A 25,374-nucleotide genomic window follows, 5' to 3' on the forward strand; every position below is an offset into this window, starting at 1 on the left:
AAAGATTGTCACAGGCCAGGCAGAAACCTTTTCCCATCCTTCACAGGGAGAAGTTTCCTCCTAGCGTTTTTTTCCACTGGCATTTACTGCTGTCATCCCAGAAACAACAGAGCCCAGTGGTGTCAATTATATTTGATTGACTGAGTAAAGCACACACAAATAAGCCAAAACAATGGACACAAAAATCTATATATGACTCCCCTTGTCAAATCAAGTGCTTGTCTCCTCCATTTTCATGTTGCACACCAGGCCTGGCGCCCCATGCTTAAACGTTTCCTCTCACACCATCACCCAATTAAACTCCCTGGGTCTTCAAAGGTGTGGAATGGCTCCCTGGGATATTGACTCAAACTGTTGTCCAATAAATGAGGTCTAATTTGTCAGTTTAACTTCACCAAAAAATTGCTCGTTTTTTGGAACATGAACTGCGATCTGCTCCTGTGGTATAAAATGAAAATGTCTCTCAACCGATTCCCAAACTGATGCATTTTATGAATGTATTCAATTGACACTACTCACATCTGTGAATTATTGTTAGGCTAATTGTGTACCTATGGAAAATGTTTCATATTGTGGACTAAGATTAAAAACTACAATTAGTGAAGATCCATTAGATTCCTTTGGGATACTTACATGTAATAAATATAGGTTGATTTCCTGCAAAATACCAAAATATTGTTATGTATAACGTCACAGTAATGTGTTTCTGATAGCATGAAGCCACAACATGTATAATGGCTATAACAACAAGCTGACATTCTTGTTTTTAACATACATTTTGATGTCTGAACAAACCATATTGAAAGATTGTCTTAAGTGTCACCCCATGAAAAATATATCATCTTATTTAAACCCATCAGTCTCAATGATCTATCTCAATAGACCGAACCAATGACATATTACACTTTGATACAGCCTATCTATTGGTTGAATTGGGTTTAAAAAGACAGCATAAACTCAATGTGTTTTTGCCAACCTGTCAGGCTCCTTAACGTAGAGTAGTCATCGTTAACTATGCTTGCTAAGAAATTATTGAATGGGCTCAATTGAATGGACTCCTTTATTTCCTGTTCTGATTATTTGTATGTACTGTATTTTTGTTTATTGAACCACACCCCACAAGACATTCCCTGCACAGGAAAATAAAGTTACTTGAATTGAATACTTGGTGGGACACAACGTATATTACATGTGTAATAACTCTGTATTACCTCATCATGATGGCATTTTATCTTGATTATGGATTGTGGTGAGCCAATACTGACTCATGACTGCATTTGGACTAACATCTGAGAACAACCCAGGTAATGTTTCAAACCGTAACAATTTCAGACTTGTTTTGAATCCACAGAATCATACAGACAAACAGGAGACAGAAGACAAGTAATGGTTTATTTCAGCTCAGAGTTTGTCGTAACTAGTGGGAGGGCGCAAAGCATCATCAACATTTGGTTAATTCCGTCTTTGTGCATACAAAACCTAACAACTCTTTTACAAAATGTAAAATACACTTTAGGTTTAACACCACACATAGACTAGAGCAACTATTGCATTTGTACTGAAGGAAGTGTCAAATTCATCATTTGACATTTTGTCAAATGTGTTACACCAAAGAACAAAAAACATGATCAACCATTTATATTCCACCAGAGCCCTAACAATGCTATCATAATTAGAAAAGGACACGTGTCCTCATTCTCAAAGTGTGGTTATATTAAATCACTGCATTCAAACCTCTCATCAATACATGTCACTGATACAGACAGGAACTCAAATATTGGCAATAACCAACCACTGCATAGATAATGAAACTACGAATGACTAGAAGTGATGTGAAAGAAGCTTTAAATATATACAGTGGTTGCAAATACACTGAACTAAAACATAAACGCAAAATGTAGTGTTGGTCTCATGTTTCATCAGCTGAAATAAAAGATCCCAGAAATGTTCCACATGCACAAAAAGCTTATTTAAATAAAAAAAAAACATAACATCCTTGTTAGTGAGCATTTCCCCTTTGCCAAGATAATCCATCTACCTTACAGGGGAGGCATATCAAGAAGCTGATTAAACAGCATGATCATTACACAAGTGCACCTTGTGCTGGGGACAAAAGTTCACTAAAATGTACAGTTGTCACGCAACACAATGCCACAGATGTTTCAAGTTCTGAGGGAGCGTACAATTGGCATGCTAACTGCAGGAATGTCCACTAGAGCTGTTCCCTGACAATTTACTGTCAATTTCTTTTCCATAAGGCGCCTCTGACGTCCTTTTAGAGAATTTGTCAGTACGCCCAACCAGCCTCACAAACACAGACCATGTGTAACCATGCCAGCCAAGGACCTTCATGTTCAGCTTCTTCACCTGTGGGATCATCTGAGACCAGCCACCCCGGCAGCAGATGAAACAGTGTTTTTCATTTAACCATTACTTAACTAGGCAAGTCAGTTAAGAACAAATTCTTATTTACAATGACGACCTACCCTGGCCAAACCCTAACCAGAACGGAGCTGGGACAATTGTGCTCCGCCCTATGGGACTCCCAAAAACGGCCAGTTTTGATACAGCGTGGAATTGAAACAGGGTCTGTAGTGACACCTCTAGCACTGAGATGCAGTGCCTTAGACCACTGCGCCACTCAGGAGCCCACAACTAAAGAGTTTCAGCACTAACTGTCAGAAACCGTCTCAGGGAAGCTCATCTGCATGCTCATCCTCACTAGGGACTTGACCGTACTGCAGTTTGGTGTCGTAACCGACTTCAGTGAGCAAATGCTCAACTTCGATGGCCACTGGAAAGCTGGAGATGTGTGCTCTTCACAGATGAATCCCGGTTTCAGCTGTACCGGGCAGATGGCAGACAGCGTGCATGGTGTGTGCTAGCGTTTTGCTGATGTCAACGTTGTGAACAGTGCACCATGGTTGTGGTGGGGTTATTATATGGGCAGGCATAAGATAAGGACAATAAACTCAACTGCATTTTATCGATGGCAATTTGAATGCAGATACCGTGACGAGATTCTGAGGCCCATTGTCGTGCCATTCATCCACTGCCATCACCTCATGTTTCAGCATGATAATGAACAGCCCCATGTCACAAGAATCTGTACACAATTCCCGGAAGCTGTACCAGTTCTTCCATGGTCTGCATACTCACCAGACATGTCACCCATTTAGCATGTTTCGGATGCACTGGATCGACAGCATGTTCCATGTCCCGCCAATTTCCAGCAACTTCGCACAGCCATTGAAGAGGAGTTGGACAACAGTCCACAGGCTACAATCAACTGCCTGATTATGCAATCAATGCCTGTTCAGAAATGAAACAGTGATCATCAGTACAGTCTAACTAGGAGATGTCACACTGCATGAGGCAAATTGTGGTTAAACCAGATGCACGCCCCTGCCCTTTTTTTTAAGGTATCCGTGACCAACAGATGCATATCTCTATTCCCAGTCATGTGAAATTCATAGATTAGTGCCAAATTAATTCATTTCAATTGAGTGATTTCCTTATAAGAACAGTAACTCAGTAAAATCTTTGAAATTGTTGCATGTTGCGTTTATATTTTTAATTCAGTGTATACGCTTTGTGCTAGTGCACATTAAGTGCATGAGAAAAACCACAGATTGTTTTACCAATGGTATAACTGTGTGTGCATAAGTATACATACTGTAATACAATTGTATTGGATACTTCAGAGGACACTTCAGTTACAGATAAATTGTCAAGTTGATCAAATACTGTGAGAGAAAGTACAATGCTTTTTATTGTGTCCTTAAATTTAAAAATAAAAAAAAAAGGCCCCTAAACAGCACTAGCTTTGCTCTTGCCCTTGGAGTGCCCACAAGGACTGGTTTTAACCTCAGTTTTCCTGCCAGGCGAGCCCTGGGACACACCACAGCTTGACTGTTTGACAGAGGGAGACGTTTGGACATTATTATTGTTGCTGTTCTGATTTCCACTCAGCGATTCCATTAGGGAGCGGAATGTCCCGAACGGGCGCTTCACCGTCTCAGACCCTGTGGGAGTCCTACCTCCGGCTCCTTCTTTACTGTGGGCACCCTTGGGCGGCTCACTCTCTGGTGGCCCCGTCTTGTGAACCACCTGCTCATCAAAGGTCACCCTCAGTTTCAGGTTCTGGGAGGTCTTCCTTCGAGAGGTAGGCGATTTGAGTGCACTTTTGGGGCTCGTCGTGATCTTTTGTCCATTGTTGTAGTCGGGGAAATCTCCACCGGCCTCCGGTTTCCCGTCAGCGTCAAGCTCGCTTTTTTCCGATGTGGGCGAGGGGTATCCATCCATGGACTTGGAGGTGCTGAGGGCGAAAGCTGACTTGTGCTCGGTGGTCGAGGTGTGCTTCTTCATGCCCAGATGCAGGCTGCCGACAGGTTCCTCACTCTCTGCAATGGGCAGGTGGCTGGGTCTCTCTAGGCGCACCCCTGGGGGGGGCCCATGTTTGGCCTCTTCAGGGGGGTAGGTGTCCGAGTCGGACTCGCTGAGAGAGCGCTGCATGATCTGCTTGAGTCTGGCCAGCTTCAGCTCCCGTCTTTCCACCACCCCCATCCTGCGCAGGGGCCCAGGGTTGGCCCCGTTCAGACTAGGAGGCCCCGCTTTGGAGCCCTCCTGGAACTCCAGGGACAGCTTCTCCTTGGTGCACACCTTGTCTGAGATGTCTTTACCCAGTAGTTGGCGCAGGACAGTGTCTGAGTCGACGCTCCTCTGCCTCAGGATCCAGTGGCCATCCCCGGGGGTCCCCTCTGCGGTCAGGGTCATTTCAGGCCACGCCTCCACAGACGGGACATGGGAGCTGATCATCAAAAAGACAGAAATGACTGATTTGGATATATTTAATTTACATGTACGTGCTTGTAAACAATGTGTAGACGGTGAATGGTGTACAGTACAGTATGTGGTGGAAGATCAGACCTGGGCGATCGTGGCAAAGTTCCCTCTGCTTTTAAGGGATCCAGGTGTAGCTGAACTTGATTCTGTAGAGCATTCGTCTTTGTTGCTTGTCTGAAATTTTTTGGAACAATATATGATAACACTGACATGCATTCAAGGTAAATTAACCAGCTAAGGAAATCTTCATTTTTAAAACATTGATTCATAAAAATTAACCTCCAGAAAATCCTCAGTGCATCTCCATTTCCAAAACGCTGTATAGAAGAAGTTTGCATGCTAAAAATTTACATTTTCTGAAATACTGTGGTTATTACACCCTTTTAAAGAAATTATTATTTATTTTTATCCACATTGGTGTAAAGACTAGGTTTATGTGCATCCCAAATGGCACCCTATTCCCCATGTAGTGCATTACTTCCGACCAGAGACAAAGTGCACTGATAGCCAGAGGTGAGACCAAGTCCCTATTATTCGAGTAACAAGTGTTGTAACAATGGTACATACGTCTTCATCAGACTTATTGATTATTAATAATATTTCATCAACATTCATACATGGAACAATAATTCTCTCTTGTGCAACGTACTGACTCCAAAGTGTGGCACACAGTCCACGTAGCCTAGAATAGGCACTGAGGTGGGCGCAACCAGAATGACAGAGACATAGGACACAGACACACGGAACTCCGACATAAACAGGGAAATATGAGAAACGATACATTGAATTAAATAAACAGAACTTCCACCACATGAGTCTCACAAACGCTCATGTGAACAATAAACCTCAGAGTGTAAGAAATGTTAAATTAAAATGTATCGTATCAAACAGAAAAGTCCAACTGTTGCAATAAACAGTACAGGCATGGAATGATGAAACACTAGCAATTATTGTCGGATTAGATTAAATATAGATTTACCATGTATGCATTTAAAACATGTGAAAGTAACAGAAACCATTTCAACAAGAAAACAAAGCTCTCTACACTGGCGAGAATTGCGCCACAGTAATAATGAATTTTAACATCAAATTCCAAATGCAAGATTCATAAGTAAACTTTAAATTTTAAGCAATTTTGACATACCAAAATACCAGTAAACCTATGCTATTAATTGTTCCTTGATGCCCCATTGCTGGTGAAGTTTCATTTACATTTTAATTACTTAACAGATGCACTTATCCAGAGCGACTTACAGGAGCAATTTGGGTTAAGTGCCTTGCTCAAGGGCAGACAGATTTTTCACCTAGTCAGCTCGAGGACTCAAACCAACAACCTTTCTGTTACTGGCCCAACGTTCTTAACCACTAGGCTGTCTGCAGTTAATATTCTTGATCACCAATTATTTGGGGAGATCCGTATTTATTTATTATGGCAATCCTCTCTCACTACCATTTCATGTTTGCGCTGCACCTGTACAGCAAATCAGCAATCTGTTCGCTAGCTCACCCGACCTGTGTTGAGGGTGTGAGGGTCGAGTGTGCATTTCACTAGCCAATCTGTTGCCTTTTTTGCTAAGGCGATGCTGTGGCTACCGTCTCTGACTGCATGGAGAGTGATCCACGGAGACTCTGTGCCACAATGAGTGACAAAATCTTACAAAACCTGGCCGGATAATTTCAAGTCATCAGTCTCAAGTCTTGAGAGTCCAAATCAAGTATTAAGTTATTTTCTTTTCTATTAAGTTGAGTCTCAAGTCATCAAATTTGAGACTCGAGTCCAAGTCATGTGACTCAAATCCAGAACTCTGCTAATAGTACTACATAGGGAATAGGGAGTAAGTTCAGACAACACAAGTAATCTGAGGTGAGTTAAAGGCCGCAACCTGAATAACACCCTGCTCCCTATATAGGAAACTCCTTGTGACCAGGACCCATAGGCTTCTGGTCAAAAGTAGTGCACTATGTATGCAATAGGATGCTTTTTGGGACAGATCAAAAGAGTCAGACAGGAACCTCCCACTCACTCGTTGAGCTGCTTGGTGAGCTTGACCACCTGGGAGGCCAGCGACATGCACGTCTCCACCACCACCAGGTAGCGGGCGCAGGTGGTGTGGCCCTGCCGTTCGGCGCTCTGGGAAGGCCTCTCGCCGCCCTGGTTCTGCACGGTGACGTTGGAGCCGTACTCCACCAGGGTCTGAGGAAAGAAAGACATGCTGCTTTGTCAGTTCATGTAGTAGGAGCTCCAAACAAAGACCTATCGGCTGTTAGTAAGTGTCTGAAATGGCATTGAAGCCTTACCAAAATAATGAATGAAAATGGTACAGAAAGCATTTAGTGCAAACGGATGGGCAAACATCCAAAAAGTACATTTACAAATGTCCTTCTTGTCCAGTATTCTTCCTCTAAAACAACTTAGTTTAACAACAAAACATGCAAATGAAATCTGTATTATCTAACGTACATAGAAGTGCAGAAACAAAGTAAAACAGTGTTCTCAATGTTTCCTAGGCCCAGCTTGTCTCTCTGAAACATAGTTAATGTGGTCACCGACCGTACTTTGATACGTCTGGCTTGCTGAATCAACAGCCACCCGCATCCTCATTCTATTTTGTAAAAGCACAGTCTAAAGTCCAGATCCTCTCTTTTATAGACAAGGGCACAATAGAATGAGCGGATATATTACTCCTGATTTGTTTCCTGCTGTTGATTCAGCAAGCCAGGAACAACCAGACGCTGCACTTGACACATTTACAACATTGCTTATTCCAGTTACTAATAAGCATGCATCCAGTAATAAAATGACTGTAAAAACTGTTCAATCCTCTTGGACCAAAGAGGAATTTAAAAAATGTATGGGTGAGAGGGATGAGGCAAAAGTATGGCAAATAATTCTGGTTGGCAAATGTACTACAAATTAAGAAATCATGTGACTAAAGTAAATAAAAATAAACTTATGAAACAAAGAAAAATTATATTAAAAAAATTATAGTAAAAAGTTTTGGGGCACCTTAAATGAAAAAAAAATATTAAAAAGCCAATTCGGAACCATCATTGAATCAGATGGCTCATTCATCACAAAGACCACTGATATTACCAACTACTTTAATTACTTTTTCCATTGGCAAGATAAGCAAACTTGGGGATGACATACCAGCAACAAATGCTGACCACTACACATCCGAGTATATCGGACCAAATTATGAAAGACAAGAATTGTATTTTTGATCTCCATAAAGTCATTGTGGAAGAGGTGAAAAAAGTATTGTTGTCCATCAACAATGACAAGCCACCGGTGTCTGACAATCTGGATGGTAAATTACTGAGGATCATAGCTGACGATATTGCCAAATCTTTACTACTAGAAAATGTGTTCCCTCAGGCCTGGAGGGAAGCTAAAGTCATTCTGCTTCCCAAGAATAGTAAAGCCCCCTTTACTGGCTCAAATAGCTGACCAATCAGCCTGTTACCAACCCTTAGTAAACTTCTGAAAATAATTGTGTTTGACCAGATACAATGCTATTTCACAGTACACAAATTGACAACAGACTTTCAGCACACTTATAGGGAAGGACAACGCAACAAGCACAGCACTTACACAAATGACTGATGATTGTCTGAGAGAAATTGATAAAATTATTGTGGGTGCTGTCTTGTTAGAGGTGTTGACATGTTGTTAACATTACCGATCATTCTGCTGCTGGAAAAACGTATGTGTTATTGCTTTACACCCCCTGCTATAATGTGGATAAAGAGTTACTTGACTAACAAAACACAGAGGTTGTTATTTGATGGAAGCCTCTCAAACAATTTTTTCAATCTTTAATAACGACATAACGGCAGTCACAATATGTTATCAGCCGGTGATTGTCAAGCAAATAACTTCCGGTCTCACGGTAATTGAACATGAATTAACATCAATATATTTAGCATCTCCTGGCCTATGCCCTCCCAGGCCCACCAATGGCTGCGCTACCCTGCCCAATCATGTGAACTCCATAGACTATGGCCTAGTGGATACATTTCTTGCTCAGTAAAATCTTTGAAATTGTTGCATGTTGCATTTATATTTCTGTTCAGTATGTATACAGTGGGGCAAAAAAAGTATTTAGTCAGTCACCAATTGTGCAAATTCTCCCACTTAAAAAGATGAGAAGAGGCCTGTAATTTTCATCATAGGTACACTTCATCTATGACAGACAAAATGAGAAAAAAAAATCCAGAAAATCACATTGTAGGATTTTTAATGAATTTATTTGCAAATTATGGTGGAAAATAAGTATTTGGTCAATAACAAAAGTTTATCTCAATACTTTGTTATATACCCTTTGTTGGCAATGACAGAGGTCAAATGTTTTCTGTAAGTCTTCACAAGGTTCACACACCGTTGCTGGTATTTTGGCCCATTCCTCCATGCAGATCTCCTCTAGAGCAGTGATGTTTTGGGGCTGTTGCTGGGCAACATGGATTTTCAACTCCCTCCAAAGATTTTCTATGGGGTTGAGATCTGGAGACTGGCTAGGCCACTCCAGGACCTTGAAATGCTTCTTGCGAAGCCACTCCTTCGTTGCCCGGGCGGTGTGTTTGGGATCATTGCTGAAAGACCCAGCCACGTTTCATCTTCAATGCCCTTGCTGATGGAAGGAGGTTTTCACTCAAAATCTCACGATACATGGCCCCATTCATTCTTTCCTTTACACGGATCAGTCGTCCTGGTCCCTTTGCAGAAAAACAGCCCCAAAGCATGATGTTTCCACCCCCATGCTTCACAGTAGGTATGGTGTTCTTTGGATGCAACTCAGCATTCTTTGTCCTCCAAACACAACGAGTTTTTTCAAAAAGTTCTATTTTGGTTTCATCTGAACATATGACATTCTCCCAATCTTCTTCTGGATCATCCAAATGCTCTCTAGCAAACTTCAGACGGGCCTGGACATGTACTGGCTTAAGCAGGGGGACACGTCTGGCACTGCAGGATTTGAGTCCCTAGCGGCGTAGTGTGTTACTGATGGTAGGCTTTGTTACTTTGGTCTCAGTTCTCTGCAGGTCATTCACTAGGTCCCCTCGTGTGGTTCTGGGATTTTTGCTCACCGTTCTTGTGATCATTTTGACCCCACGGGGTGAGATCTTGCGTGGAGCCCCACATCGAGGGAGATTATCAGTGGTCTTGTATGTCTTCCATTTCCTAATAATTGCTCCCACAGTTGATTTCTTCAAACCAAGCTGCTTACCTATTGCAGATTCAGTCTTCCCAGCCTGGTGCAGGTCTACAATTTTGTTTCTGGTGTCCTTTGACAGCTCTTTGGTCTTGGCCATAGTGGAGTTTGGAGTGTGACAGTTTGAGGTTGTGGACAGGTGTATTTTATACTGATAACAAGTTCAAACAGGTGCCATTAATACAGGTAACAAGTGGAGGACAGAGGATCCTCTTAAAGAAGAAGTTTCAGGTCTGTGAGAGCCAGAAATCTTGCTTGTTTGTAGGTGACCAAATACTTATATTCCACCATAATTTGCAAATAAATTCATAAAAAATCCTACAATGTGATTTTCTGGATTTATTTTCCTCATTTTGCCTGTCATAGTTGAAGTGTGCCTATGATGAAAATTACAGGCCTCTCACATATTTTTAAGTGGGAGAACTTGCACAATTGGTGGCTGACTAAATACTTTTTTGCCCCACTGTATGTATATATTCTTTGGGGAGCCAAAGAATCAATATCTTCAAAAATAACATTCTTGAAGCACACAGCAAATAGTTGTGTGAAAAACCCAGCAGCATTTCAGTTCTTGACATAAACCGGTGCACCTACTACCATACCTTGTTCGAAGGCGCCATGCTTTTCCAACAGCCACAGAAGGATACATACCTGAATGCAAGTGAGATGGCCGTACTGAGCAGCTACATGCACTGCACTGTTTCCGTACTGGTCCACTTCGTCCAGAGAAATGGCTTGCTCTTGCATGAATTGGAGCAGCCACAGCAGAACCTTTTCCTAAAAGAGAGATCATGAACATCCAAAAGGACCAAATATACACTAAAAAATATTAAAGAAAATGTGATTCAAAAGTCATACTATATAATACTAAGTGTGGATAGATATTGCGGTAACAGAAATGCTGCAGTGGTGACTACACTGCAATATACTGTATATATTTACACTAGAGGTCGACCGATTAATCGGAATGGCCGATTAATTAGGGCTGATTTAAAGTTTTCATAACAATCGGAAATCTGTATTTTTGGGCGCCGATTTTGCAGTTTTTAATTATTTAATTTTATACCTTTATTTAACTAGGCAAGTCAGTTAAGAACACATTCTTATTTTCAATGATGGCCTAGGAACGGTGGGTTAACTGCCTTGTTCAGGGGCAGAATGACAGATTTTCACATTGTCAGCTCAGGGGATCCAATCTTGCAACCTTACAGTTAACTAGTCCAACGCTCTAACCACCTGCCTCTCATTGCACTCCACGGGGAGCCTGCCTGTTAAGCGAATGCAGTAGAAGCCAAGGTAAGTTGCTAGCTAGCATTAAACTTATCTTATAAAAAACAAATCAATCAAACATAATCATTAGTTATAACTACACATGGTTGATGATATTACTAGTTTATCTAGCGTGTCCTGCATTGCATATAATCGATGCAACGCTGGGGGATGATTTAACAAAAGCGCATTTGTGAAAAAAGCACAATCGTTGGACGACTGTATCTAACCATAAACACCAATGCCTTTCTTAAAATCAATACAAAGAAGTAAATATTTTTAAACCTGCATATTTAGCTAAAAGAAATCCAGGTTAGCAGGCAATATTAACCAGCTGAAATTGTGTCATTTCTCTTGTGTTCATTGCACGCAGAGTCAGTGTATATGCAACAGTTTGGGCAGCCTGGCTCATTGCGAACTAATTTGCCAGAATTTTACGTAATTATGACATAACATTGAAGGTTGTGCAATGTAACCAGAATATTTAGACTTAGGGATGCCACCCATTAGATAAAATACAGAACGGTTAAGTATTTCACTGAAATAATAAACGTTTTGTTTCTGGATTTGACCATAATAATGACCAAAGGCTTGTATTTCTGTGTGTTATTATGTTATAATTAAGTCTATGATTTGATAAAGCAGTCTGACTGAGCGATGGTAGGCAGCAGCAGGCTCATAAGATTCATTCAAACAGCACTGTCGTGTGTTTTGCCAGCAGCTCTTCGCAAGCACAGCGCTGTTTATGACTTCAAGCATATCAGCCTAATGGCTGGTGTAACCGATGTGAAATGGCTAGCTAGTTAGCTGGGTGTGCGCTAATAGCGTTTCAAACGTCACTCGCTCAGACTGAGTAGTTATTTCCCTCGCGGCTTTTGTGGAGCGATGGGTAACGCTGCTTCGAGTGTGGCTGGTGTCGATGTGTTCCTGGTTCGAGCCCAGGTAGGGGTGAGGAGAGGGACGGAAGCTATACTGTTACACTGGCAATACTATAGTGCCTATAAGAACATCCCATAGTCAAAGGTTAATGAAATACAAAATGGTATAGAGAGAAATGGTCCTATAAATACGATATTAACTACAACCTAAAACCTCTTACCTTGGAATATTGAAGTCTCGTGTTAAAAGGAACCACCAACTTTCATATGTTCTCATGTTCTGAGCAAGGAACTCAAACGTTGTACTTTTACATATTTTATTTAAATCGACATCGACTTCTTTGGTCCTCCAATAATCGGTATCGGCGTTGAAAAGTCATAATCGGTCGACCTCTAATTTCCACACTTAAAAGATGCACTACGCAGAAATCGCTCCGCCATTTCATGGTTGCTAAAATTCTAATAGTTCTAATTCTAATAGTTAGATTTCCCCAATGATAGGGTTATAAAATGGTGTGCGTCTCCCTCACCTGTCCGTAGCGGGCTGCGTAGTGGATGAGACTGGGGTGCTCTCGGCTACAGCTTAGCTCGGCGATGGCCTCTGTCTCACTCACCATCCAGCGCACACACTCCAAATGGCCGTTCTGCACGCACACAAACATGCACAAGTTATTCTGTAGATCAGTTTGATATAGACAGTGTCCTCTTTTATTGAAGACAAGGAATGAAAGAGGGTAAATGAGAAAAATACAGATAAGTATCCAAAACCCAGACTTGCACAGCCGGAGACATGGTGTCATTTTCCCCCACAGGAATATCAAGGTCTTAACTAACAACCAACTCTAGTTGTTCCAAATAGCACCCTTTTCCCTATATAGCGCAGTACTTTAGACTAGGGCCCGTAGGGTGCCATTTAGAATGAAACCTAGACGTCTGCCTTGGTTGACATGGTAGATGGACATCATTGGACATGGTTGACTCGCAATGTCCACAAGTTAAGTTTTCTAGAGGCCCTGACCCAATCTGTCACCGTCCTCTAACCCCTCACTCACCTTCACCCCGAGTCCAGCAGGTGTAAGCTGGTGGTTGTTGCGCTCGTTGAGGCAGTCCTCTCCCATGAGGGAGGTGAGGTGCTGCAGGCAATCAGCGTGGCCCTGGGACGCAGAGATGTGGAGCAGGTTGTTCCCCTCCTCGTCCTGGATCAGCTCCAGGTTATCAGCGGCCAGGTGAGGCTATGGACAGAGAACACCAGGAATAACACTCAGTGAGTTGCTGATACAAAATGGTATTGTTCATATAGCCTACAACTATATTGTTATGGCTTTTCCCCATACTGTTGACTTACCAACAGAGAGATCTGCCCCTCTCGGATGATATTGATGATGTTCTGGGATTTCTTGGTCTCGTCATCACACTCTCCGTGCAGTCTTGTACTGTTCCAGGTCTTACTGCTGTCCTGCCTAGACCCAGAACAGCCCTGGAGGGGGAACATCATAGCCTGGCTGCTCCCAGGGGTGTCAGCCCCTGTCTTGTGTGCCTGTGTCTCTGGGTAGGCCCTGTTGGCTAAAAGTTTATCCATGTCTGAGGCAGAGGAACTGCTAAGTGATCCTGGTGTGGAGTGGTCATAGCCCCCAGCGGGTGGCCGGTGATTGTCCGGGTCCAGAGATTTCAACTTCCTCATATCAGACCATTTGACAGGCGAAAGCATACAGTACTGGGTGACACTTGCAAGGCTCTCAGGGTGGGTAAGTGTGGAGGTCTTAACGCCATGGCACCTGTCACTGGCGTTGCCACCGCCACCCACCGTCCTTTTGTCATGGGGAACTCTGGGAAGAGTAGAGACATGTTGGCTGGATTTAATGTAAGGCACGTCCAGTATCTCATCCATGTCCAGGTCGTAGTGCTCCAGCTCCCCAAAAAGAGCTCCTCCGGTTCCCAGGCTCTTGGCTTTAAATCCCTGGCCTTCACAGGCTGCAGGTGTTTTGTCTGAGGCTTCTTCTTTGCTACCGCCTTCCCCATTGTGAGCCTGAGCCTCGTTGTCACTCTCGTTGTCAGAGGTCTCCGGTTGATGTTTGAGTGGCGAGACCCTCTTCACAGGACGGAATTTGCTGTGAACGTCGGCGATGCCGGTCGGCTTGATTCCACCGCCACTATGTGACGACACACCACGGCTCCAGTTGATGGCTGGGGCTAAAGATGGTAAAATAAAACAAAAACGTTTCTATCTGTCATTTAGGCTACCTGTAGTGCTACAAAATAATAAGACATTCATAAAAAAAAAAAAAATACATTTGCAATAATAGCCTACAGGCCACACCTTGTCTTTCTTCTCCCTGACCATCGTTTCTTCTGGACAGCTCTGGAATGTTCTTCAAGGATGTCACAGAATACTTTTACAGGGAAGAGATCATCAACATGTTTGTCTATAAGTGCTTATTACATTGAAATATTAATTTAGCCAACTGTAGCCTAGAAAGTACTCCATATAGAGGTGGTTTCCCCAGACGACACAGATTAAGACTAGTCCTGGACTAAAAAGCAAACTCAATGGAGATTAGGTTTAATCTGTGTCCAGGAAACTGCCCCATAGACTATATTACATCCCCTGGCATAGCCAGATGGTGTGTAACTATTTACTGTAGAACAACCTGAGTTTTGGACTTTTACTCACCACTGAATCATCAGTGAAGTCAATCTCATCCAAATCCAAGTACTCAGGAGCATCCATCTTCAGTCAGCATTATTCTTGACACCCTAGTGAGAAGCAACCTGTTTGATAAAGCCTGATATTAGCATTCCACATTCATTTACAGCCTAAGTAAAGACAACTTTGTGATTTATAGATCTGGACCGTGTCTTAAATAGCACCCTTTTCCATATTGCATGCACTACTTTTGACCAGGGCCCATAGGGTACAATACAGGCAATAGGATGCCATTTGGGACACACTATTGACTATAGGCCACTTCCTGCAAATCTGTGATGACCAAGTTTCTATGACCTAGAGTGGCTGTTTGAACTGTCTCGATCCAAAAGTCACCCAACAAAGCTGATCAATGTCTACAGGCTAAATCCTTTAGGTGACTCACTTAGACTGTTCAACGTAATGTGACTAGCTGTGCAGTGTTTAGGGTTGACCCCATTTAGTTGACTGGTCAATTGATTGGTTGATAGGCTGTTGGTCGAACAGATTTCTTTAGTCAAGCAGTCGCAATTCTGATTACTTTTTCATGGTGCACAAGACACCCGTCTGATTCGCACCTGTCTCAATGGACTAATCTATTGCGGAGGCTGCGGGGATGGCAAAGTGGTATATGGTTGTATTATGTAAAAATAATAGTGCTACACTAATAAATCAAATATTATTTTGGATATGGTCACTGTCCGCAGTTCTGAAACAATCTTCAGTGTCCTGTAGAATTGGCACCTTTCCCTTTGTTGCTATATACATAATAGTTGACCAGTATATTTGCTCTGGCGCTACCCCAGGTGAGCCGGCACCATTCTGACCCAGAGCCCTCTGTTGTACATATGTTTGTGTATGTCACTTTCCCTGAGTTTTCCCCGCATTCCCAGCATGAGGCGCTCGTCGATTCAGGCGCGGCTGGCAATTTTCTTGATAGAGCGTTCGCCCATAGTTTAGGGATCCCCATTGTTCCCGTGGCTGTGCCCTTCCCCGTTCACTCCTTAGATAGTCGACCATTAGGGTCAGGGTTGATTAGGGAGGTCACCGCTCCTCTGTGCATGGTGACGCAGGGGGGTCACAAGGAGAGAATTAGTCTCTTCCTTATTGACTCTCCTGCATTTCCCGTGGTGCTAGGCCTACCCTGGTTAGCTTGTCATAACCCCACTGTTTCTTGGCCACAGAGGGCTCCCACGGGGTGGTGCTCGGGGAGGTGTTTAGGGGTTTCCGTTGGTGCTACTACGATGGAGAGTCCAGACCAGGTCTACACCATGCGCATTCCCCCTGAACATGCAGATTTGGCTCTCGCTCTAGTAACCGCATTTCAGCCGCGTGTAATTGGCCGACTCCAAACACGGTAAAGGAGGTGCAGCGGTTCTTAGCGTTTGCCAACTACTACCGGAGGTTTATCCAGGGTTTTGGTCAGGTAGTGGCTCCCATTACCTCACTGCTGAAGGGGGGCTCGGTACGCTTGCAGAGGTGAGTTGAGGCGGACAGGGCTTTTAGTCACCTGAGGGCTCTGTTCACCTCGGCTCCCGTGCTGGCCCATCCAGATCCCTCTTTGGCGTTCATAGTGGAGATGGACGCATCCGAGGCTGGGATAGGAGTTGTGCTCTCTCAGGGCTCAGGTAAGCCACCGAAGCGCCGCCCCTGTGCCTTCTTCTCGAAGAAGTTCAGCCCAGCAGAGCGAAACTATGACGCGGGGAACCGGGAGCTGTTGGATGTCATCAAGGCCTTGAAGGTGTGGAGACATTGGCTTGTTGGGGCTAGACACCCTTTTCTCATCTGGACTGACCACCGTAATCTGGAGTACATCCGGGCGGTGAGGAGACTGATCCCTCGCCAGGCAAGGTGGGCCATGTTTTTCACCCATTTTGTGTTGACCCTTTACTACAGACCAGGCTCCCAGAACGTGAAGGCAGACGTATTGTCTCGGCTGTATGACACAGAGGAGCGGCCCATGGATCCCACTCTCATACTCCACGCCTCCTGCCTGGTGGAGCCGGTAGTGTGGGAGTTGGACACGGACATTGAGCAGGTGTTACGTGCAGAGCCCGCTCCCTGCCAGTGTCCCACTGGGCGTCTGTATGTATCGTCTGCTGTTTGTGACCGGTTGATCTATTGGGCCCACACATCACCCTCCTCTGATTATCCTGGGATCGGTTGGACAGTGCGCTGTTTGAGGGGGAGGTACTGGTGGTCTACCTTGGCTAAGGACGTGAGGATTCATGTTTCCTCCAGCTCAGTGTGCACCCAGTGTAAGGTTCCTAGGCACCTGCCCAGAGGTAAGCTACACCCCTTACCCAACGGTCTTGGTCGCACCTGTCGGTGGATTTTCTGATCGATCTTCCACTCTCACAGGGTAACACCGCGATCCTGGTCATTGTGGATTGTTTCTCTAAGTCCTGTCGTCTCATCCCTCTGCACGGTCTCCCTACTGCCCTACAGACTGCGAAGGCCTTGTTTAAGCACCTCTTCCGGCACTACGGGGTGCCTGAGGATATAGTGTCTGATCGAGGTCCCCAGTTCACGTCTAGGGTCTGGAAGGCGTTCATGGAACGTCTGGGGGTCTCGATCAGCCTTACTTGAGGGTTTTACCCCGAGCGTAATGGGCAGGTGGAGAGAGTAAACCAGGATGTGGGCAGGTATCTGCGGTCCCATTGCCAGGACCGGCCGCGGGAGTGGGCGGCTTTGTGCCCTGGGCTGAGATGGCACAGAACTCACTTTGCCACTTTCTCTCCCTTCCAGTGCGTACTGGGGTACCAGCCGGTTCTGACGCCTTGACATCAGAGTCAGACCGAGGTTCCTGCAGTGGACGACTGGTTCAGGCGCGCAGAGGAGACATGGGAAGCTGTCCGTGTTCACCTTCAGCAGGCTGTGATGCGCCAAAAGGAGAACGCAGATCGCCACCGCAGTGAGCCCGCTAGGAGTTTGCCAAAAGGCACCTAAAGGAATCTCAGACCATGAGAAACAAGATTCTCTGGTCTGATAAATGAAACCAAGATTGAACTCTTTGGCCTGAATGTCAAGAGACACATCTGGAGGAAACCTGGCACCATCCCTACGGTGAAGCATGGTGGTGGCAGCATCATGCTGTGGGGATGTATTTCAGCGGCAGGGATTGGTAGACTAGTCAGGATCGAGGGAAAGATGAACAGAGCAATGCACAGAGAGATCCTTGATGAAGAGCGCTCTGGAGCAGGTTTTGACCTCAGGACAGGATAAATACCTTAAGCACAAAGCCAAGAACACGTAGGAGTGGCTTTGGGACAAGTCTCTGAATGTCCTTGAGTGGCCCAGGCAGAGCCCGGACTTGAACCCGATCGAACATCTTTGGAGAGACCTGAGAATAGCTGTGCAGCGACGCATCCCATCCAACCTGACAGAGCTGGAGAGGATCTGCAGAGAAGAATGGCACACCATATACAGGTGTGCCAAGCTTGTAGAGTCATACCCAAGAAGATTCAAGGCTGTAATCGCTGCCAAAGGTGTTTCAACAAAGTACTGAGCAAAGGGCCTGAATACTTATGCAAATGCGATATGTTTTTTATATAAATGCATAAATGTTTCTAAAAACATGTTTCTGCTTTGTCATTACGGGTTATTGTTTGATGATTGGTGAAGGAAAAACATCTATTTAATCCATTTGAGATAATGTGGAAAAAAAATCAAGGGGACCGAATACTTTCTGAATGCACTACATATCAAGAATTTAAAAGATCACTGAATATGAACCCCAGATTGAATATAAGTATAAAAGGTGCAATTATATTTTTGTTTCCTTAACCCAATTAGCAACAATAATTAGCTAGGTTTATGGGCTACAAGCCTCTGCCGCGTCTCCAACAATCGGATGCTCCGGTTTTCAGGGGAAGTGAAAAGCAAGCTTATGACACAACTTCTGCTTTTGGACATTAACAAGGCGACACATCTTAATTCCTCCTCTACATTAACTGGTTCGATTGAACAGTGCAGAAGAAAACATACTAGTCAAGACCAGTATGAAGGAGATCTAGATTCAGGCGTTTATTTTATGCCTGCAACTTTGGGTTAGTTAATGGGCTACAAATCAAACTTTGTCACATGCGCCGAATACAACAAGTGAAGACTTTACCCTGAAATGCTTACTTACAAGCCCTTAAAACCTCTTTGGGCTAGGGGGCAGTATTTTGATGTCGATGAAAAGCATGCCCAAAGTAAACTTCCTGTTACTCAGGCCCAGAAGCTAGGATATGCATATAATTGGTAGATTTGGATACACTCTAAAGTTTCTAAAACTGTTAAAATAATGTCTGTGAGTATAACATAGTATTCCAAGATGGCGTAGCAGTAAGTCGTCCTGTCGTATCGTGTCCCTTGTATATATTGTTTCTTTTTCGTTTTTACATATTTTTCTTCATATTAAAAACATTTTGCTAAACCTAAGCTTCCAAATACTCTCCTGCAACCCGCCTCACCCAATGTAGCTACTTTTTCCTAAAGTATTTATATTTACTTCGTAACCGGAACCCCTCAACTGAAGCTAGCCAGCTAACCTTCTGGTCCTTCTGTAGCTCAGTTGGTAGAGCATGGCGCTTGTAACGCCAGGGTAGTGGGTTCGATCCCCGGGACCACCCATACGTAGAATGTATGCACACATGACTGTAAGTCGCTTTGGATAAAAGCGTCTGCTAAATGGCATATACATACATACATATACATATACAACCACCAGCTATCAAATCAAATCAAATCAAAATTTATTTGTCACATACACATGGTTAGCAGATGTTAAATGCGAGTGTAGCGAAATGCTTGTGCTTCTAGTTCCGACAATGCAGTGATAACCAACAAGTAATCTAACTAACAATTCCAAAACTACTGTCTTATACACAGTGTAAGGGGATAAGGAACATGTACATAAGGATATATGAATGAGTGATGGTACAGAGCAGCATACAGTAGATGGTATCGAGTACAGTATATACATATGAGATGAGTGTGTAGACAAAGTAAACAAAGTGGCATAGTTAAAGTGGCTAGAGATACATGTGTTACATAAGGATGCAGTCGATGATGTAGAGTACAGTATATACATATGCATATGAGATGAATAATGTAGGGTAAGTAACATTATATAAGGTAGCATTGTTTAAAGTGGCTAGTGATATATTTACATAATTCCCATCAATTCCCATTATTAAAATGGCTGGAGTAGGGTCAGTGTCAATGACAGTGTGTTGGCAGCAGCCACTCAATGTTAGTGGTGGCTGTTTAACAGTCTGATGGCCTTGAGATAGAAGCTGTTTTTCAGTCTCTCGGTCCCAGCTTTGATGCACGTGTACTGACCTCGCCTTCTGGATGATAGCGGGGTGAACAGGCAGTGGTTCGGGTGGTTGATGTCCTTGATGATCTTTATGGCCTTCCTGTAACAACGGGTGGTGTAGGTGTCCTGGAGGGCAGGTAGTTTGCCCCCGGTGATGCGTTGTGCAGTCCTCACTACCCTCTGGAGAGCCTTACGGTTGAGGGCGGAGCAGTTGCCGTACCAGGCGGTGATACAGCCCGCCAGGATGCTCTCGATTGTGCATCTGTAGAAGTTTGTGAGTGCTTTTGGTGACAAGCCGAATTTCTTCAGCCTCCTGAGGTTGAATAGGCGCTGCTGCGCTTCTTCACGACGCTGTCAGTGTGAGTGGACCAATTCAGTTTGTCTGTGATGTGTATGCCGAGGAACTTAAAACTAGCTACCCTCTCCACTACTGTTCCATCGATGTGGATAGGGGGTGTTCCCTCTGCTGTTTCCTGAAGTCCACAATCATCTCCTTAGTTTTGTTGACGTTGAGTGTGAGGTTATTTTCCTGACACCACACTCCGAGGGCCCTCACCTCCTCCCTGTAGGCCGTCTCGTCGTTGTTGGTAATCAAGCCTACCACTGTTGTGTCGTCCGCAAACTTGATGATTGAGTTGGAGGCGTGCGTGGCCACGCAGTCGTGGGTGAACAGGGAGTACAGGAGAGGGCTCAGAACGCACCCTTGTGGGGCCCCCGTGTTGAGGATCAGCGGGGAGGAGATGTTGTTGCCTACCCTCACCACCTATGCTAGCGGTCTTCAGCTAACCTTTAGCTCGGAAAGCTCTCGCCAGTCCGAACAACGCGACGCTAACCAGAGCAAAACGGACCTATTTATTTTTTATCCCCGGATGCACACCGCAAACGGAACATTTTTCAGCTGGATCTTCACAACTAGCTATCTAGCTAAACCGCAACCCCGGATGATTACTCCTGGCTAGCGTTTCCACCCACTTAGCTTGAAGCTAGCCCGGCCAGAGCACCTGTGCTTACCACCGTAGCATACTCCTGGGCTACAATACCCGGGCCCACGACCGGTCTATCGATGTCACCGCACGAAGAGGAATAAACAGACTCACCCCATCGCGACGTCCCCCAAAGGCTAACTCTCTAGCCCTTGCTATCTCCTTGCTTGCTAATTCGGCCTGCTAACTGCTAGCTTGTTTAGCCCCGGTCCGCTAACTGCTACCTTGTTTACCCAGGCCTGCTAACTGTTAGCTTGTTAGCACAGGCCTGCTAACCGTCTGCATCGCCGCGTCCCAAACACTCACTGGACCCATATGTACTTTCTATCTCTTTCCGATTTTTACTTTGTTTATACCTTCCGGAAACCTGCCGCACCCAATGTGATACGGAATCGCTATTATTTTTAAAACACACTCAAGAACCTCCAGAAGCTAACCAGCAAACTAGCTACAAGCTATTTAGTCATTGTTAGTTTTTTAATCTGGATAACACTCGCCAGTCCAGCTTCCCTGCCCCATCCACCGCTGCCCCCTGGACGCTGATGCACGCTGGACTGTCCTTTAATCACGGTACTCCATTCTGCTTGTTTGTTTTATCTGTCGGCCCCGTTGCCAAGTCAACACCATCCTGCTGTTGTTGTGCTAGCTGATTAGCTGTTGTTGTCTCACCTACTGTTTTAGCTAGCTTTCCCAATTCAACACCTGTGATTACTGTATGCCTCGCTGTATGTCTCTCTCAAATGTCAATATGCCTTGTATACTGTTGCTCAGGTTAGTTATCATTGTTTTAGTTCACAATGGAGCCCCAAGTTCCACTCTTCATACCCCTGATACCTCCTTTGTCCCACCTCCCACACATGCGGTGACCTCACCCATTACAACCAGCATGTCCAGAGATACAACCTCTCTCATCATCACCCAGTGCCTGGGCTTACCTCCGCTGTACCCGTAACCCCACCATACCCCTGTCTGCGCATTATGCCCAGAAACCTGCTCCTCTTATTCTCTGTCCCCAATGCTCTAGGTGACCAGTTTTGATAGCCTTTAGCCGCACCCTCATACTACTCCTTCTCTGTTCCGCGGGTGATGTGGAGGTAAACCCAGGCCCTGCATGTCCCCAGGCACCCTCATTTGTTGACTTCTGTGATCGAAAAAGCCTTGGTTTCATGCATGTAGCACAGTTGGTAGAGCATGGCGCTTGTAACGCCAGGGTAGTGGGTTCGATTCCCGGGACCACCCATACGTAGAATGTATGCACACATGACTGTAAGTCGCTTTGGATAAAAGCGTCTGCTAAATGGCATATTATTTTATTTATTATTATTATTATGTCAACATCAGAAGCCTCCTCCCTAAGTTTGTTTTACTCACTGCTTTAGCACACTCTGCTAACCCTGATGTCCTTGCCGTGTCTGAATCCTGGCTCATGAAGGCCACCAGAGATTTCCATACCCAACTATAACATCTTCCGTCAAGATAGAACTGCTAAAGGGGGAGGAGTTGCAGTCTACTGCAGAGATAGCCTGCAAAGTAATGTCATACTTTCCAGGTCCATACCCAAACAGTTCGAACTACTAATTTTGAAAATTACTCTCTCCAGAAATAAGTCTCTCACTGTTGCCGCCTGCTACCGACCCCCCTCAGCTCCCAGCTGTGCCCTGGACACCATTTGTGAATTGATCGCCCCCCATCTAGCTTCAGAGTTTATTCTGTTAGGTGACCTAAACTGGGATATGCTTAACACCCCGGCAGTCCTACAATCTAAGCTAGATGCCCTCAATCTCACACAAATCATCAAGGAACCCACCAGGTACAACCCTAAATCTGTAAACAAGGTCACCCTCATAGACGTCATCCTGACCAACTGGCCCTCCAAATACACCTCCGCTGTCTTCAACCAGGATCTCAGCGATCACTGCCTCATTGCCTGTATCCGCTACGGAGCCGCAGTCAAACGACCACCCCTCATCACTGTCAAACGCTCCCTAAAACACTTCTGTGAGCAGGCCTTTCTAATCGACCTGGCCCGGGTATCCTGGAAGGACATTGACCTCATCCCGTCAGTTGAGGATGCCTGGTCATTCTTTAAAACTAACTTCCTCACCATTTTAGATAAGCATGCTCCGTTCAAAAAATGCAGAACTAAGAACAGATACAGCCCTTGGTTCACTCCAGACCTGACTGCCCTCGACCAGCACAAAAACATCCTGTGGCGGACTGCAATAGCATCGAATAGTCCCCGCGATATGCAACTGTTCAGGGAAGTCAGGAACCAATACACGCAGTCAGTCAGGAAAGCTAAGGCCTGCTTCTTCAGGCAGAAGTTTGCGTCCTGTAGCTCCAACTCCAAAAAGTTCTGGGACACTGTGAAGTCCATGGAGAACAAGAGCACCTCCTCCCAGCTGCCCACTGCACTGAGGCTAGGTAACATGGTCACCACTGATAAATCCATGATTAGCGAAAAATTCAACAAGCATTTCTCAACGGCTGGCCATGCCTTCCGCCTGGCTACTCCAACCTCGGCCAACAGCTCCGCCCCCCCCGCAGCTCCTCGCTCAAGCCTCTCCAGGTTCTCCTTTACCCAAATCCAGATAGCAGATGTCCTGAAAGAGCTGCAAAACCTGGTCCCGTATAAATCAGCTGGGCTTGACAATCTGGACCCTCTATTTCTGAAACTATCCGCCGCCATTGTCGCAACCCCTATTACCAGCCTGTTCAACCTCTCTTTCATATCGTCTGAGATCCCCAAGGATTGGAAAGCTTCCGCAGTCATCCCCCTCTTCAAAGGGGGAGACACCCTGGACCCAAACTGTTACAGACCTATATCCATCCTGCCCTGCCTATCTAAGGTCTTCGAAAGCCAAGTCAACAAACAGGTCACTGACCATCTCGAATCCCACCGTACCTTCTCCGCTGTGCAATCTGGTTTCCGAGCCGGTCACGGGTGCACCTCAGCCACACTCAAGGTACTAAACGACATCATAACCGCCATCGATAAAAGACAGTACTGTGCAGCAGTCTTCATCGACCTTGCCAAGGCTTTCGACTCTGTCAATCACCATATTCTTATCGGCAGACTCAGTAGCGTCGGTTTTTCGGATGACTGCCTTGCCTGGTTCACCAATTACTTTGCAGACAGAGTTCAGTGTGTCAAATCGGAGGGCATGCTGTCCGGTCCTCTGGCAGTCTCTATGGGGGTGCCACAGGGCTCAATTCTCGGGCCGACTCTTTTCTTTGTATATATCAATGATGTTGCTCTTGCTGCGGGTGATTCCCTGACCCACCTCTACGCAGACGACACCATTCTATATACTTTCGCCCGTCATTGGACACTGTGCTATCTAACCTCCAAACGAGTTTCAATGCCATACAACACTCCTTCCGTGGCCTCCAACTGCTCTTAAACGCTAGTAAAACCAAATGCATGCTTTTCAACCGATCGCTGCCTGCATCCGCATGCCCGACTAGCATCACCACCCTGGATGGTTCCAACCTTGAATATGTGGACATCTATAAGTACCTAGGTGTCTGGCTAGACTGCAAACTCTCCTTCCAGACTCATATCAAACATCTCCAATCGAAAATCAAATCAAGAGTCGGCTTTCTATTCCGCAACAAAGCCTCCTTCACTCACGCCGCCAAGCTTACCCTAGTAAAACTGACTATCCTACCGATCCTCGACTTCGGCGATGTCATCTACAAAATTGCTTCCAACACTCTACTCAGCAAACTGGATGCAGTTTATCACAGTGCCATCCGTTTTGTCACTAAAGCACCTTATACCACCCACCACTGCGACTTGTATGCTCTAGTCGGCTGGCCCTCGCTACATATTCCCTCACCAACTTCAAACATCAGCTATCTGAGCAGCTAACCGATCGCTGCAGCTGTACATAGTCTATTGGTAAATAGCCCACCCATTTTCACCTACCTCATCCCCACACTGTTTTTATTTATTTACTTTTCTGCTCTTTTGCACACCAATATCTCTACCTGTACATGACCATCTGATCATTTATCACTCCAGTGTTAATCTGCAAAATTGTAATTATTCGCCTACCTCCTCATGCCTTTTGCACACATTGTATATAGACTCCCCTTTTTTTCTACTGTGTTATTGACTTGTTAATTGTTTACTCCATGTGTAACTCTGTGTTGTCTGTTCTCACTGCTATGCTTTATCTTGGCCAGGTCGCAG

The 25,374-nt window shown here is 44.9% G+C and overlaps 1 protein-coding gene across 2 annotated transcripts in view; it reads right to left on the reverse strand.

Moving 5' to 3' along the window:
• Nucleotides 1-1,378: 1,378 nt before the first annotated feature.
• The window catches only part of sncaip (synuclein, alpha interacting protein), a 31,197-nt gene continuing 7,201 nt past the window's right edge, over nucleotides 1,379-25,374 (reverse strand). Inside the window, exons 2-10 of one of the 2 annotated variants that reach the window (XM_035786462.2) lie at nucleotides 14,877-14,974; nucleotides 14,523-14,574; nucleotides 13,551-14,395; nucleotides 13,258-13,437; nucleotides 12,736-12,849; nucleotides 10,710-10,835; nucleotides 6,870-7,039; nucleotides 4,930-5,019; nucleotides 1,379-4,810 (exon numbers count right to left, since the gene is read on the reverse strand). In XM_035786462.2, coding sequence (XP_035642355.1) covers nucleotides 3,811-4,810; nucleotides 4,930-5,019; nucleotides 6,870-7,039; nucleotides 10,710-10,835; nucleotides 12,736-12,849; nucleotides 13,258-13,437; nucleotides 13,551-14,395; nucleotides 14,523-14,574; nucleotides 14,877-14,933 — 2,634 coding nt within the window. In that variant the 5' untranslated portion in view covers nucleotides 14,934-14,974 and the 3' untranslated portion in view covers nucleotides 1,379-3,810. Of the gene's footprint in view, nucleotides 4,811-4,929; nucleotides 5,020-6,869; nucleotides 7,040-10,709; nucleotides 10,836-12,735; nucleotides 12,850-13,257; nucleotides 13,438-13,550; nucleotides 14,396-14,522; nucleotides 14,596-14,876; nucleotides 14,975-25,374 lie in introns of both variants that reach the window. The other variant, XM_035786461.2, reaches the window with a different exon arrangement.

Source organism: Oncorhynchus keta, chromosome 14 (genome assembly GCF_023373465.1).
Source record: "Oncorhynchus keta strain PuntledgeMale-10-30-2019 chromosome 14, Oket_V2, whole genome shotgun sequence".
Classification (NCBI taxonomy): Eukaryota; Metazoa; Chordata; class Actinopteri; order Salmoniformes; family Salmonidae; genus Oncorhynchus; species Oncorhynchus keta.